Genomic DNA, 15,077 nt, shown 5'->3' on the forward strand with positions numbered 1-15,077 from the left:
TTTAGACATATTACTGTGAAGCCAGTAAGTTAAAAGAGTAAAATTTTCAATGGTCCGGCAGTTTCGCTCTCACTCAGGAATTCCTAATTGGGGGTGGGTGCTGTGTGTTTAGGAGTGTCACTACAACTGGTGATTACTAAACCTGCCTTACGAGCATTAGAATAAAACAGGTTTATTCTTTTGTATATGTTTGAATAATGATTTTCTTCCTCATTTTCCAGGCTTACGGAAATGCAGTATGGGTTGAAAAAAACAAGTAGCAAGGAATTTTAACAAAGGAATACATAATTGCAGCCTCTTCTAAGTGCTGTTGAATATCTTACTGTAAAGTGGGATAGAGGGCACAAAAATGGTTTTATGGACCCGTAACCTATTAATCTCCTTACGATTTCCATTAGTGATATCCTTTATATGTTTAAAGCAGAATTTAACTTGTTGTTATAATGGTGTGTCTATATCGTCAGTCCACAAAGTGGGAATCCTGTGTAGAGAGGTTAGAGTTAGTATTAATGAGTGGTAAAACCAAAACTGCACAGCTTTTAACCTGTTTATCTCCAAACTACCTAAACCAATTTGGAAGGGTGACAGGAGTTTGGCCCGTTCTCTAAAACCTGTTGGTTTGCAACTCAGGAAGTGAGATTTCATGCCAAGTGCTCAAGTTAGTTGGAGCCATAACTGTACTCTTTCCACATACGCTCATTTTGCATTAATAATATAAAAGCAATGATCGATTATAAATGAGATTTAAATGAAGCAATGATCGATTATAAACTAGAGATTTAAATGACTACTGTAGTGGAAAATGATGGTATTTTAGTTCCATAAGGGATATTGTTAACAGTTGAGAAGGTCAGTTGTCACCAAACTTCCCAAAGGGAAAAATGATGTTATTTTGACCGAGAGCGCAATGTAGTAACTATCCCTACCAAACTCCTAAATATAGGTAGATGCTAATTTAAGGTGTTTCAATGTGTAAGCTGAACTTCAGAAGCACATGATGCAGGAGTGTACGGCAAAGTTTACTGAGAAAAGACTTTACTTTTGTTTTGAAAGGTCTTCCCTTTGAGGAATTTGAGCAGTATCATTTGCAGAAGAGTCCTAAAAATTATGGTGACTTTTATGAAATAAACTGCATGCAATGGCAGGAAATATTAGTAGAGTCTTACAGCTACATAGAAAGTCTATGGCTTGGACAACATTTACTCAACATGTATATCAAATTTCAGTAATTTTTCTGTAATGTTACATTTAGATAAGGCTTTTGTTCTTTGTTTTACAGAAGTTATGTTAAAGATGTCTTTTGAAGTACATCTAAGAATTGATGGATTACTATACAAGAAACAACCATAAGGTCTAAAGAGTAAAGCATGCATAGGAACTCAAAAGGGGCAGGAATATGACCTTACTAAGGTGCATGTACTAGGGGGAAATTGGCTGCCATCTTAATTTTTTAAACTGAAATTACCTAGCTTTACATTTGCTACTTCATCATATATTTACTCAAACATTTCTATCAACTTTTATTGACTATCTGAAATTCCCCAAATTTTTATTAACTTGACTTAAGAAACAGTTGAAGTAATTTGCTCAACTGAGATAAAACTTCTTTTTTTTTTTTTTTAATGTGTGGGTGAAGATGTGCTGGTAAAATCATGGATTTTCAGAAATTACCACATTTCTCCTGACAATTTAGTCACAAAATGAAGTCAAAGTACAAACATGTATTAAGCTGATGTGATAGGTTCTTTCTGGTTTGGCATGCATTAAAATTTCACCTTTTGTCTTGTACATGCTGATGTAACAGTTTTTGCGTAGCATTGTATGTACGGTAGTAGACACCGATGGCTTGAGGTGATGCTTTTAATTACAGTTGCCCCTTGAACAACTTGGGTTTGAACTGCATGATTCCATTTACACAGGGATTTTTTTTTCAATAAATATAATACAGTACTGCAAATGTATTTTCCTTATATTAACATTTTCTTGAGCTTGCTTTAAGAATACAGAATATACATAAAATATGTGTTGACTGATTTTACATTATTGCTAAGAGTTCTGTAGTTAAGTTTTGGGAGAGTCCAAAGTTAAACAGGGATTTTTGACTAGGGTGGTTGGTGCTCCTTACCCTCTCCCTCGTCCCCAGGTCAACGGAACTGAAATTACCATCTCAACAGCAGTGGAACATTTTATCATCTTGAAGTTGTTACTGCTGATGTTTTTCACCTAGTCTTCTACAGATAAATTAATCCTTATTTACTGAAAATAAATTGATGAATATTCACACTCTAGTTACACAATAGGAATCTTTGTGTAGGATTTTATTTTTTGGTCAAATACACTTTGTTTAAAAAAGAAGCAGTTTTTACATGTACATTTACATTTTCCCCAAGGCAAAATGCTTTGGGTGTGTGAATATCTCATTTACTAAAAATGGAAGCTAGGGTTATTTTCAGACAATGCAAATTTCCTTTATTTCCTCTAGTTTACTTGGAGAGAGGATGTAGGAGCTAAGAGGTCACCAACTTAAACTTCACAAAAGAAATTCGCCAACTATGAAACATGGTACTGAGATACTCATTTCTTGTAGAATATTAAGCTCGCTTTACATTAAATTTCAAACGAATTCCTTAAAATGTTTTAGGCTTACTAAAAACCACTCCTTTTTTACCCTTGTGACAAAGTTATGAATAATTCCACCTGCCCCTTCCTGGTATTTTAGTCCTCATGGGAATGCCCATGACTTCAAATCGGTTTGCAATCTTTGAGCCTTTTTTTAAAAAAATTATTTCCTCAAATTGGAGGCTTATTTTTAAACTAGCAAATAGGGAAAATGAAGTCGTTTTCAAAGATTTACCTGGAGTAGTATAAATGTGTTTGGTACCTCCCGGCCTTAGTGTTTTCGAGCGCAGCAAACTAGTCCTAACAAAATGTCAACACTCCAGGTTGAAATGTACATTAGCTTATGTTTACTATTTCCAAAAAGGAATACTTACTAAGCCGTAAAAATCTTCAAACTTATAAAGAAGAGTGAGAGAAACACTAGTATCTAAATGAGATGTTTTACAATATATATTTTTTAAATTTAGCTTAGTAGATAATTTAGCTAAAGAAATACAATTTGTAGGAATACCGTCTGGTTCCTTGCGTTTGAAACATTAAAGAAATCCTGGAGTAGACAGGATTTTTTTAAAGCATGTTGTGGGTATACGGCATATTTTATTTTCTTCAAACTGTGACCTGTACATTAGTACTGTGCCCTACTGCCGGCGAATTCTCCCTGCTGTTGGTCGTTTTAGAAGCTTCTGCTTCGGGCCTTTGCGCGGTTGGGTTCCCGGGGTTCTGGTTCCGGGTGGGCGGGCAGTGGTGCGCTCGCGGGGACGTCAGGCCGGCCGCTAGTGGGCGCTGTGGGTCCGTGGAAGCCGTCGACGCGGTGGCGCTCGTCCAAGGCGTTCTTTAGGCAAGGGCAAGCACTTGCCGAGAACCAAAGTGAAGAATTCCTGCCACCTCTCCATTTGGGCGCTATTTGTCACCGTCACCCCTAAACTCTCGGTCACCTTGGGGCGGCGTGAGTGTGTCCCAGAGGCTAATTAAGGAGAAGGTCCCGCGGCGGGCGCGGGTGTGCCAGCGACACTCGGCAGGGAACGCCTGGAGGTTCTGCCTTCCCGGGAAGCGAGGAGCGGAGGGTGCGGGGCCAGGATGCCTGCGCCCCATTGTCGGCAGCCCCACCGGCTCCACGTCCCCGGGGGTCGTTCTGCATCCCTCGGCCCCGTTGACTTTGGTCCGGCCCCAGCTGACGTTAGGAACCGAAATCAGGTGTGTAACACATAGCTCAGAGGCCTGCTGGGGGCAGCGAAGGGATGCGCGTGCAGGGGTGTGAGCCAGTCTTGCAAAGGAGAGGCTCCACTGAAAGGAGGAAGACCCGCGGGAAAACCCACTGCCTTCCGCTCCGCAGGGAAAGTTTCGGCCTCGACGTTGTCCCTCTGATGAAGTTAGAACACTTGCCGGGCAATGCAGGCGCGTGCTGCGCTCGGGGACAGGTGGCCCCGTGCTGTCCCAGCTCGCCTCTCGGCCGTCCCTAACTGCGTCCCCACCCCGCCGCTGGAGGGGCGCCGGGTGCACGCGCAGGCCACCCCCTCCCCTCTTTGGCGGTCCCGGCTAAGCTCCCTTTGCGCCACCGCCCGGGGCCGGGGGCGGGGCTCACCTGTCAGCCGGCGCCCCGCCTCGCGGCGCCCAATGTCGGGCGGAGGCGGATGACGGACGGGCCGGCCGCCCAACCGGCGCGCGGCTGCTGGGCGGCGGGCCAATAGGCTGCGCGGCGCGGGGCGGGGCCCCGCGTTTATAGTGCTCTGACAGCGCGCCGGCCGCGCTGACTCTCCTCGGCGGGGACTGCGGCGCCGGCCGGAGCTGGGAGCTGCGCGCAGAGAGGGTCCCGGCGCCCTCCCCGCACACAAAGGCCCGTGCGCGTCCGGCGCCCGCGGCGGGGACCGAGCCCCTCCTGCCTGCTCCGCGGGCCGGGAGCCGCGAAGATTGAGGAGGCTTCCGCGCGCCTGGAGGCGCCCCTCACCGCTCCGCGCTCCGCGCCCTGGGACATGGAGCCGCGCCGACGCGGCGCCCGCGCGCTCGGGCCGCTGCCCGCCCCCCTGGATCTATAGTGCGAGGCGGCCCGCTCGGAGCGCAGCGTCCGCCGCCCGCGCGAGTCGTTTCTCCGCCTTTGTGTCCCGGCCGCGCGCCCTCCCTGCAGCCCGCGCCCGGCACCCTGGAGCCGCACGGGAGCCTGCCGTCAAAGCTGCGTCCGGCGCGGCGCCCCGGAGCCCCGAGCCCGCCGCGCCGCCGCGCCTCGCGCGTGCGCTCCCGCCCCGCACCCTGAGGGCCCCGAGTGGAGCGCCCCCGATCTCGGCGACGGCTGGAGCTGTCCGGCGCGCCCCGGAGCTGCCTGCGGTCTCCCCCTTGTCTGCCCGGAGGATTGGGGCTCCGGCCCGCACCCAGTCTCTCGGTCGTCCGGAGTGTGCGGCGCTGGGAGCGGCTTGGCCATGGCCGCGAGGAGGGACTCCGTGTGGAAGTACTGCTGGGGAGTTTTGATGGTTTTATGCAGAACTGCGATTTCCAGGTCGATAGTTTTAGAGCCCATCTATTGGAATTCCTCGAACTCCAAGTAAGTGGCCTCCGCGATCCCCCTCGGTCCCCGCCTGGGGTCCGCCGCGTCGCGCCGTCCGGGCGGGAGGAAGGGCTGGGCCGCGGAGCGTCGGAGTCTGTTTCTGGAACACCGGTTCCCCCCACCCCAAGTTCCCTGTCCCCCACCCTCGCCACATTTTACTTGATGAAACTCTTTTCGCTCGGCGTTCCAGCTGGAGCGCCGGTTCTAAGGGGCTCCCTCCCCGCCTTCCTTTCCCCATGAGCTCCGGGGCTCTAAGAAACCCCTGGCGGCTCGGCTCGGGTGTCACGTTCGGGAAAGTGTCCGATGGCGATACCTGATCCTCATTTCTTTTAGAGGACGGAGAACATGGCCACAAACAGGGCTGGCCGGCGCGTAGGCGCTGGCGGGCTGCGGGGAGAGGCGGGGATACTGTGCTCTCGAGGAGCACCGGAGTGCGGTCGGATCCCCGCAGGTGGGCGGGGGCTCTGAGCCCGGGGCAGAGGAGGCCGGCGAAGGGAGCCTGTGGTCCCTTCTCGCCGTCCGCAGCGCCCCGGAGCCCGCGCCGCCTGGCCGAGTGTGCGCGGGGAGCTCGCCAGCTCCGCCGGAGAACTCGGGCGGCGAGCCCTCTCCTCCCAGCCGGGGAGACGGGTCTTAGGTTTCTCCCGGAGAGCTCTCTGCACGTCGGCTTCTCCCTTCGTTTCTAAACCAGTGGCCCCGAACTCTGTGCGGTCCAGATAGTTGACTTGATTTTAAGGACGCTTTCTGCAGAAGCTTCAGGCCCTGCCCAGTCGATACAGCTCCTGACGCCTTGGCGCTCGGGGGGCCTGGGCAGGAATGGGATCCTTGGATCTGACTTGCTTTTACCAAACCGTGTAGCCAGGAGAAAGCCAGGCCTCGTGGAGATTAACTTCCAGTGTGAGCTACCAAAATAGAATACATTGAGAATTTAGAAAAGGCGATTCGTCGGTAAGCATGTACGGCCATGGCTCCTAATTAGTTACCTGTGCATTCAGTTTTGCATCTTAGCTCCTTCTTGGAATACGTTTCTAGTTAGATCCAAAAATATTTTACAGAATCATTGAATTTTAGCCTTTGGAAACTTGGAAAAAGTGTGGAGACATTGGCTGGCTCCTGGAGTAAGCGTTTGAGATCAGAGGGAAAATCAATGGCCTAACTGAAGACAAGCAAGTTGGCCATGGATTTAGGAGTAAAGAGATGGGGAATTGATTTACAAATCACATTTTAATTAAAGAATTATATCCATTCTTTTAAAAGTGGTAAATTTCAAATTCACCAACATGTTTTACCAAGAATTCCCCTTGATAAGGGCAAGAAACGTCACGGCTGTAAATCGGATTAAACACATTTTTGCATGATGCCGGATGGCACTTTCCAACAGGGCTCATATTTAAAAGTTACTTAATTGCAGCCTCCCTCTATGCAGCCCGGTCTTGTATGGACCACTCTTTTTCCTTGATTGATGGAAGGTTTGTGTTTGCCGAGAAAGTAGTTGCAGTGACATCCTTACACCGGTCCGGAATTGTGAGGCACCAGGTGGTGCGGGAAAGCGCGGGGCTAGGCGGGCGGGGAGCCCGGGCTGGGCGGGCCGGGAGGAGGCCGGCCAGTGTTCGCTTTGCGCCTACAGAGGTCACTCTTCCACGCGCAATGCTCGCGGCGCCAGTCCTCACCTCTTCCCCCAGGCTGTCTGCTCCGCTCCGCTTTACACTTTCGCGGACGGATTATTTGGGGAGGCTGATTCCCCCCTCCACCACCACCACCAAGATTTAATATTTACACTTAAGACATTCCCATTAAGCCGTCCATTGCTCAGCTCCGTGTATGTATCTCTGCGCTAACTACTTACTACTTGGTGTGTGATCAGGAGGCAGAGTAGAAATACCTACTTGGAAGAAAAGGTAGAGCAGTAACTATTCCCAGCACGGACATTAATACCTTCTTTTCCTAATGTATTTGGGGTGGGGGGAGGTGACTGCTATTTTACGAACGGTCCTGATGAGCAGCATTCCTCGGTTTTTCTGTGCTGCAGCCACAGACTTGGAGACCTGCTGGAGGCCTGCATTTTGGAGAAGCCTGCCTCCCTGCACTGATGAGGTTTCTGTTGCCATGATTGCTCCGGTCCTCGAGAGTAGAATTTCTTTTAAAATTCTCATGATAATGGCTTGCCTGGAGGACTGGATAATTTGTCCCTGGAAAAGGTCTACTTAAGAAAGTATGCAGCTGAATGCTAGCTCGAGAGATCAGAAAGATTTCTTCCTGGAGGAGTGATATGAAAGAGCCTTTTCTAAGTTGGGGAATGAATAAAAACCCCTAGTGCCAAGGGGTTGCTTTATTTGGGGAAGTTGCATATTTATTTCCAGGGAAAAGTTTCAGTCCGTGAATGTGATGTGGCAGGAAGGTGATCAGATGCAACTGAGGTTTCACGTCAGTTCCTACGAACTGTGGAACAATTCACTTGTAATGAAGCCGCCATCAGTAATTAGATTTGTTTCATTTGGAGGTCAGCTTTTTTAGCAGGTGGTCGATGTAGGAAGCAGGAGCAGCTGTTTGGATGCAGCGTCCAGAAAATCCTTTGTAAATTCACCGTCTCCATAACTACTTTAATCACACTGTCTGCTGCTCCCATCCCTGAGAGTTTATGCCGCAATCAAAAGAAGTTCTGTGTGCTGAAACATTAGCGACTACCCTGCGAGGTGGCTTACTCACATCGGGCTCCAGTGGTGTTGCCTCAGTCGTGGTCCGTTAGGTTGTTGAAGCCTATTTTTCCCCCCCTTTCAACTCAGCAGAGAATAGCAAAGCCTGGCTTTCATTTCCAATTAACTGATGTAGAACAATTTTTCCAAGCATGATGAATAGTTGCCTCCTCTAAAAAATATCCACTTTCGAGTGGGCAAGGCTGTATTAGTATGGTGCTCTATAATGAATTACACTGACTTTTGTTGGAAATTTCAGTCGAGCAGTAATTTCTTCTGTCTAGGGGTACTGTTTCCTGTGCACCATATACTAGCTAGTTAACAAAGCATTTTGCTTTTCCCATGTCATTTTTTCTCTGCATAATACTGAATTCCTGGTATTGATTGACTTGATACAAAAGAATGGCTGGATAATATCCAGATAACCTATAATACGTGGGCCCCACCACAGTCAGGCTCTGAATAAATATGGACCTGTCAGAGATTGATAAAATAAACTACAATGGATAGTGCTGTTTGAACAGTCCATTCAATACCATATATAAGCCAGCCTGCCTTCCATTGTGTCTGAAATTCTTATTTTTGTAGGTAAACAAATGCACATTCAACACTGATTGAATAGCCCCTTGAACTATGCTCCACAGTTTGCGTTTGGGTTAATCTTGTCGGTTTTAATATAGAGAGAAAAAAGCACAAAGCACCAGGGGTGGAATTGTTAGTCCTTTCCCATCCACATTCCTCACATTTTGTCAGGATGATAAACTAGAGGTAATGGAGTGTCGTTTCACAGGACAACCGAGCCAGGGAGAACACAAAGACGGAGCTGAAGTGATAGCTCACAACATGCTTGGTCGCCTTCTTTTCAGGCGAGAAGAGAATTTATTTGGGAATCGTGTGTCTAGGGACTGCACTTTTTAACCTCGGCAATTATAGCTTCAAGCCTCAGAAACGGGGAGCTGGAGGTTAAGATGATTTGTTAAGCACTTGGTTCTAAATCTTTCACAAAGCGTAGCTGTTGACACTTGTCCTACCAATGTAAAGAAATGCAAATGACTGCCAGTTTCCTGAACGTTTCTGACTCTTGCAGGCAAAGTAGAAGGACAGGTGAATTAGCCATCATCCCCAGACCAGCTAAAAACTACAGATTGGAATGTTCTCTCCAGGTGGAGTTAGCTGAAGAATAATCAGTATATTTGGATTACTTATGGTAAAACCTCTTGTCTGTAAATTTACTGAGGGAAATGCTTTGGTTGGTGGGTCAGTGCGATCATTATCCTCAGAGGGACATGTCAGTTGGAGCAACTAAATCCGGGCTACCTTGCCTTCCACTGAGATGCTTTGGGTAGCTCCCAGGAGGTTGAGTGTGACATCTACCTTAGTGTGATGTTTCTCAGAGCGTTTGCCTAATGGGACTCGGTCTGAGCTCCCAGCATGACTGCAGTCATACGTCATAGGAATGGGAGTGGCAGGGAAAGGAAATACGGACTGTAGACCCTCAGCAAAAAGGACTTTTTTTTTTTAAGGAAGGTGATTTCTTTAACATTTTACGAAAACTTTATTCTTAAACTGTTCCATCACAAAGTAGACAAAAAGCAGGGCTCTTGTAAGAAAAATAATGATGAAAATGGTACTCCTGTCTGCCTAATCTCTGCTTTCGTTAGCTGCTGACATAAAGAGCCTGTTTTTCAGGTCACTTATCATTCATCTACATAGATTTGCTTATGAGCTCGGCCTTTGTGTAGCAGAGTAGAGCCTTAAATAGGAGTGTTCAACTGTTTAAAATATTTTGATTAAAATATGCAGAACCCATAGAACTATAAGCTTCTAGTCAGGAATTAGCTCTTTCAGGGAAGAGCTCCCCCCCACTTTTTTTTTTTTTAGGGGTGGGATTAGAATGGGGTTGGGAGAGGGATAGAAGAAAAGCAAAGAAGGAAGGATGGCAAATGGGACAGTGTTCGAACAGCTTGGAAAAACTCCTGTGGCTTCATTGTCTCTGTAAAGCCAAAGAATACAAAGACATAAGCAACTCAGCCCTTCTCCCATGATGGAAAATGTAAACCGTTGACATGGCCCCCTGTTTAACTTGTTTAATTCTTGTTTTAAATTCAGTGCTACGCTAGCCGTGTGAACTCTGAAGATTTCTTTAGTAATCCATTTTGTAGTTCCGAATCAAAAACAAAGTGAAAGGGTCTGACACAATTTGCTTTTATTTTTAGGCAAATCAACCCTGGTCATAGTTAATAAGGGGATTACAACCCAGACTCGGTCTTTACAGATGTAATGTAAATCAAGGGCAGAGTATAAAGAAACTGATCCCTTTTGATTGAAGTACGGGAAAAAGGCATAGAGGAACTGGCAGCCGTAATCTGATTGTATGGCAATAAAACCACCATTTTCTGTCTTTCAGATAAAAATAATGTGGTAAATCCATGCAGTTCATAAGATGGAAAGGCAGATAAAGGGGGAAGCCATGGCAACATATAGATTAGCTTGATGTTGGAAATGACACGTCTCTGAAAAGGGTGTAGAAGCGAAGATCCTTGCTCCAGGCTGTTGGTTATTATGTGAGAACCACACAGACTTGGAAACTCGGATTAGAAAGTATGAAAGCCCTACTTGTGGCCCGGGATGGTGAAAGCAGGAAAGAAAAGCTGCTCAGTTCTTGCTCATTGGTGGCGGATAATATGGCGAAGGTAGATTTCATTGGCTGCCTTTTTTAGAGGTTGAGATATGGGGCTGATTAAAACTTCAGATCACTGCAGTTGTTAAGGCCTGCAAGATTTTCCTTTTTAACTCCTGGCCTGACAGCGGCAACCATTCTGTAGGATTAGCTGCACTTGGCGGTCCTTGCCTTAATCTATTTGGGCTTCAGGCAGGGCCATGCTGGACAGGAACAGAGACCAGAGGGGAAGGTAGGGCTGGAGCTCCACGCAAAGAAAGAGACCTTTGGACTGTAGCCATGTTTCAGACCCAGCGCCATCTCACACTGCGTGGGAGAAGCGAAGGTAAACAGTACCCATTGTCCCTCTCCCTCTGCCAGAGAGCCCTTCCCCGAGTTTTGTCCTTCCCGCCCTGGAAAAGAATATATAATAAAATAAATAAAAGGGGGGGGGGTTGTTTTCATTCAAATCAGTGGTAATCCAATCTGACCAAACCAAGGGGCTCTATATTTTACTCGTAAATGTGAGCCTTAACCTTGGAGTTGAATGGGATGGGCTCCCTTCCTGTAAAGACAGGATTAGAAAATGTTAGCACTGCTCGGCTTTAAAGTAAAAAACCAAAAAAGAATCGGCATGCCTGGAATCTTACTGCCCTCTGTCTTGAACAAGCTTGTGAATCAACTGGACTTTTGTTTTTGCCTTCCACACTCTCCATTTTGGTCATTACACAAAACGAGCCATTGAAACCATGATTGGGTTACATTTGGAGTGACATCCACAATTGAGTCAAGCCAGAAAGGAAATATTTGCTTTATTGCCTCCTACTTGGTGTTTTAGAAAAGTCTCAGCATTTCCTTAGGAGAGTCTGAAAACTCTTAAGACACATGGACAATACCGGTCACTACAGACACCCCCAGTGTCTTGATGGAGTGGATCAAGGGAGTTCCCCGTGCTGTTCTCTTAACAGCAACGTGGGGCCTTTCTAGACTAACTCGTTCTGTGTCTGAGATCTTCATCAAATCTCAGTATTCTCTTTCAGACCCATTGCGTTGATTTGGTTCCTAATACTCAGCTGACTCGACCCTCTGTTTGGGGCAAGGATTTATCGCCTTTGTTGGCTGCTTTTCTGGTTGTTACAATGTAGCTTTCACAGATCCAAAACATTTAAAGATGATTGCCCATGCACTTGCCATACCCAGTGCCAGCAACTTTACCTTCCTTTCTAGTCTAATTCAGTAACCTATATCAAAAGATCCATTGCACTTGTCTAGATTCACCAAAGAGAAGGGACACCCCCTAATTTACAAGCTGGTCACATCCAAGCACCTTGCATTCTACATTTGACAATGATTGCTAATGGCCCATTCAGCTAAAGTATTTGCTTGTTAACAGGGAACAGAGCATGATAAATGTCCAGCAAGCTTGCGGCCTCCTTCAGCTTTTCAAATGCAGACTGGTGCATATTTATGGCAGGCAAATGACAAAAGAAGACGCTGAATTGCCCTGGCCTCCAGCTTTCTACTAGGAACAGGGTTAAAGTGATTAGAGAAAGAAGCAGGGGAGTCGCCTCCAGTTTACTGACCGTCCCGCAGCTTTCAGCTTCCCGGTCTCCCTGCAGAAACGACTGCAGAGGTGCTGGAGATAAGGATGGTTGGACCGGGTGCACCAGGGGGAAAAGGAGGTGATCGGTGATGAAGTGTTTTCCATGCACACTGGATGCCAGGTGAATCTATCTCGTGCTCCCGCAGAGAATCAGCAGAGGTTCTTTATGTTCCTTTTCCCGTATAAATTCAAACATGTAATTCTAGTTCAAAGCATTTTGTGACTGGTGAGTGCATACTTGCTGATTTAAAAAAAAAAAAGAAAAAAAACATAGTAGGAGAACGCTCCATTAAAGAAAAACAAGTTGTTTCTGCCTTTAGTATCTCTACGCAGAACATGAAGGGAAAAAAAAGGATTGTAGTGAAGTATTAATAGTTTGCTGTTTTGTTCCTCTAAAAGCACGGGTAGGTGAAGGTTCTCACAACTCAGTGGTGGGCAGACATTCAGGATGCTTGGAGTGAACCACTGATGATTGGCTTTGCTTTGAAAACTTTGTTTTCTTCAGTACTATAGGTTCTTCATGTTTCCTATATAGAAATGATTAAACAATCCAATGTATTTTCTCAATTTAAGTTCAGCTGCATCCTTTAATTATAGTCCTTGTATATAGGTCTCCCAGTACTTGCTGGGCAAGTCTCTGTGGCCCCCAAGGCATTCCCCTGTGCTTTTCATGTACTGATTCCTCCCATATCACCCCAGAATAGTGTTGGTGGTTCAGTGGTAGAATTCTCGCCTGCCACCCCAGAATAATTATGAGTGCTACTCTCATCTTTGAAACCAGTAGAGTCAACGTGTTTGTATTGGAGGAACGGGATTACAGATGGTCCTAAGGCCTTGGCTTGTTTGGTAGTTGGGGTGTGTGTGTGTGTGTGTGTCTGTCTGTCTGTCTGTCTGTCTGTCTCTCGGGTGCAACACCTGCTGTCTGCCCACTGGTGCTCCCCAGCCACACTCCTTGCAGGTTCCCTAACCTCAGAGTGTCTGAAGTGCGCCTTTCCCTTTCCAGCATCTGAGGACCGGGAGGCACAGCATAGTGAAATGCATCTGAATCTTGGTCCTTGCTCTTCCTGCGAGTTGAGCTGGCTCACTGTGGCCTGAAACATTTGCCCTGGACTAGAAGTGTCTGTGAGTGGGGTCGGGCCCAGAATGGGCCTGCCAAAGAAGTTAGAAAATGCCAGTTTTCACGTAACTACAAGAACTAAAGTTGGGGTACATTTTAGATGCAAATAAGCTCTTCTAAGCCCTGAGTCCCCCATGGTCTATGGGAAAATGGATCTTCATTATAATGGACTGTCTAATAAAGTTTACAAATTCCCCTAGATGAGTGCCCTCTTTATGACATAGATCAAACATAATTTCTTTAAATCTTTTCTCTGTAATCCCACAGCACTTTCGTTAAATACCTAGGGTCTAGAAAGAACATTATACATTGTAGCGTCATGATTCATATGCAAGCCTTAATCCCCATCATTGCCGTCCCGGTCCCTAAGAGGCTGGGACAAGAGCTGTTGTATTTTGGCAACCTCTGTCTATTAGCTAGTAGTGGTGACGTCCAGTAAGGATCAGTCCGATGAACAGACACAATCTAGACGTACATTTATGTCTGCCTATGGTGTGTTAACTTGTCACCTGTTACTAGAGAACTCCCCGCCCCCTGCCAGAGCAATGGCTCTAGAACTTTAGGGCACAGAATCACCTGGAGGGCTTGTTAAAACAGGGCTTTGCCGGGCCCCACCCCCGAGTTCCGGATTCCTGAAGTCTGGGTGGTACTCGAAATTGACATTTCTAACAAGCCCTCAGCTGATGCTTCTGCCGCTCAGAGACCACACCTTGAGAACCATTGCCCTAAATTAACTTTTTTTTTTTTTTTTTCCCCCTTGGAAACAGCTCAACATTAGCTCATCACCCTCTAAGGCTGTTTTGGAATCTCTGAAGAAATCTGTGGTCCTTGTCTTGCTGCTTTCTGCCCCATTCTTGCCTTGTTGGAGGCCATAGGGGATCATCTAGGTCCCTGAAAAGCTGATAAAGCATTGATTTATTCAACAAGCATTTGTTAACTGTGAGGCCCGTTACTAGGCTCTGATGATAGAACAATCTCTCCCCTCAAGAGACTTAAGTCCTAGGGTGGGGACAGAGAAGGCCTGGCGGAAGTATGGTTATAGTAGGTCCCTGAAATACACCGTAATAAGCAAGTCAAAGTAATAACAGTTCAGCTATGAGCAGTACGTGTGTATCGAGTACACGTCTGTAAGCATCCACAGTATTTCATACATCTGAGCATAGCTCAAAGACAGATCCCACAAGTGAGGCAAATAGACCCTGTGGGATAGCTAACCCAGTGATCTCAGCTACCTTTGTGAATATGAGAATCAGCAGTACCGATGGGTTTTTAAGATGCATATGATGATAATGGAAGGGTCAGGCAATTCGATTTAGCAAAGACGACCAAGCAAATGCTATTTTAGTTTAGCAAACAGTACCTGCTTTGGAATCTGGCTGTTCGAGCCCAATCCCAGCACAGCCGGGTTTTTTTCACTGTGTAACTAGGGGGAGTACCCTCTATGTCTCAGTTATCCCGACTCTAAAATGGAGGCAGTAGTCTAATAGCGCTGAATAAAAGAGTAATAAAATTGTGGTCAGGATTAAAAGAGCTTAGCTCTGTGCTTGGCACAATGAAGCAATAAATGTCCGCTATTGTTAATAAAATTAATTGAATATCTGTGTGCCTGGCTATGGTTCATTTTGCCTACCATATACAGAGAATAAATAAAAATCACATGTTAATAAAGATTGCAACATGGCATGTTCACCTTTTAAAGTTTGTTTTGTTGATTTTGTTCACCTGCCACCCTTCTACTCCTCCTTTAAACCTTTCCTCTTAAGTGAAGCACTTTATTTTCCCCTCTACTGCAAATTCCATGCTCTCCCCTCTGCTCCCTACCCCTAATGCTTTGTTGTAACATTTTTAACACT

The 15,077-nt window shown here is 46.3% G+C and overlaps 1 protein-coding gene across 2 annotated transcripts in view; it reads left to right on the forward strand.

The window, feature by feature from the left end:
• Positions 1-4,654: 4,654 nt before the first annotated feature.
• The window catches only part of EFNB2 (ephrin B2), a 43,983-nt gene continuing 33,560 nt past the window's right edge, over positions 4,655-15,077 (forward strand). Inside the window, exon 1 of one of the 2 annotated variants that reach the window (XM_036064439.2) lies at positions 4,655-5,152. In XM_036064439.2, the coding sequence (XP_035920332.1) occupies positions 5,031-5,152 (122 nt within the window). In that variant the 5' untranslated portion in view covers positions 4,655-5,030. The remainder of the gene's footprint in view (positions 5,153-15,077) is intronic. The other variant, XM_036064438.2, reaches the window with a different exon arrangement.

Source organism: Halichoerus grypus, chromosome 4 (assembly GCF_964656455.1).
Source record: "Halichoerus grypus chromosome 4, mHalGry1.hap1.1, whole genome shotgun sequence".
NCBI classification, from domain to species: domain Eukaryota; kingdom Metazoa; phylum Chordata; class Mammalia; order Carnivora; family Phocidae; genus Halichoerus; species Halichoerus grypus.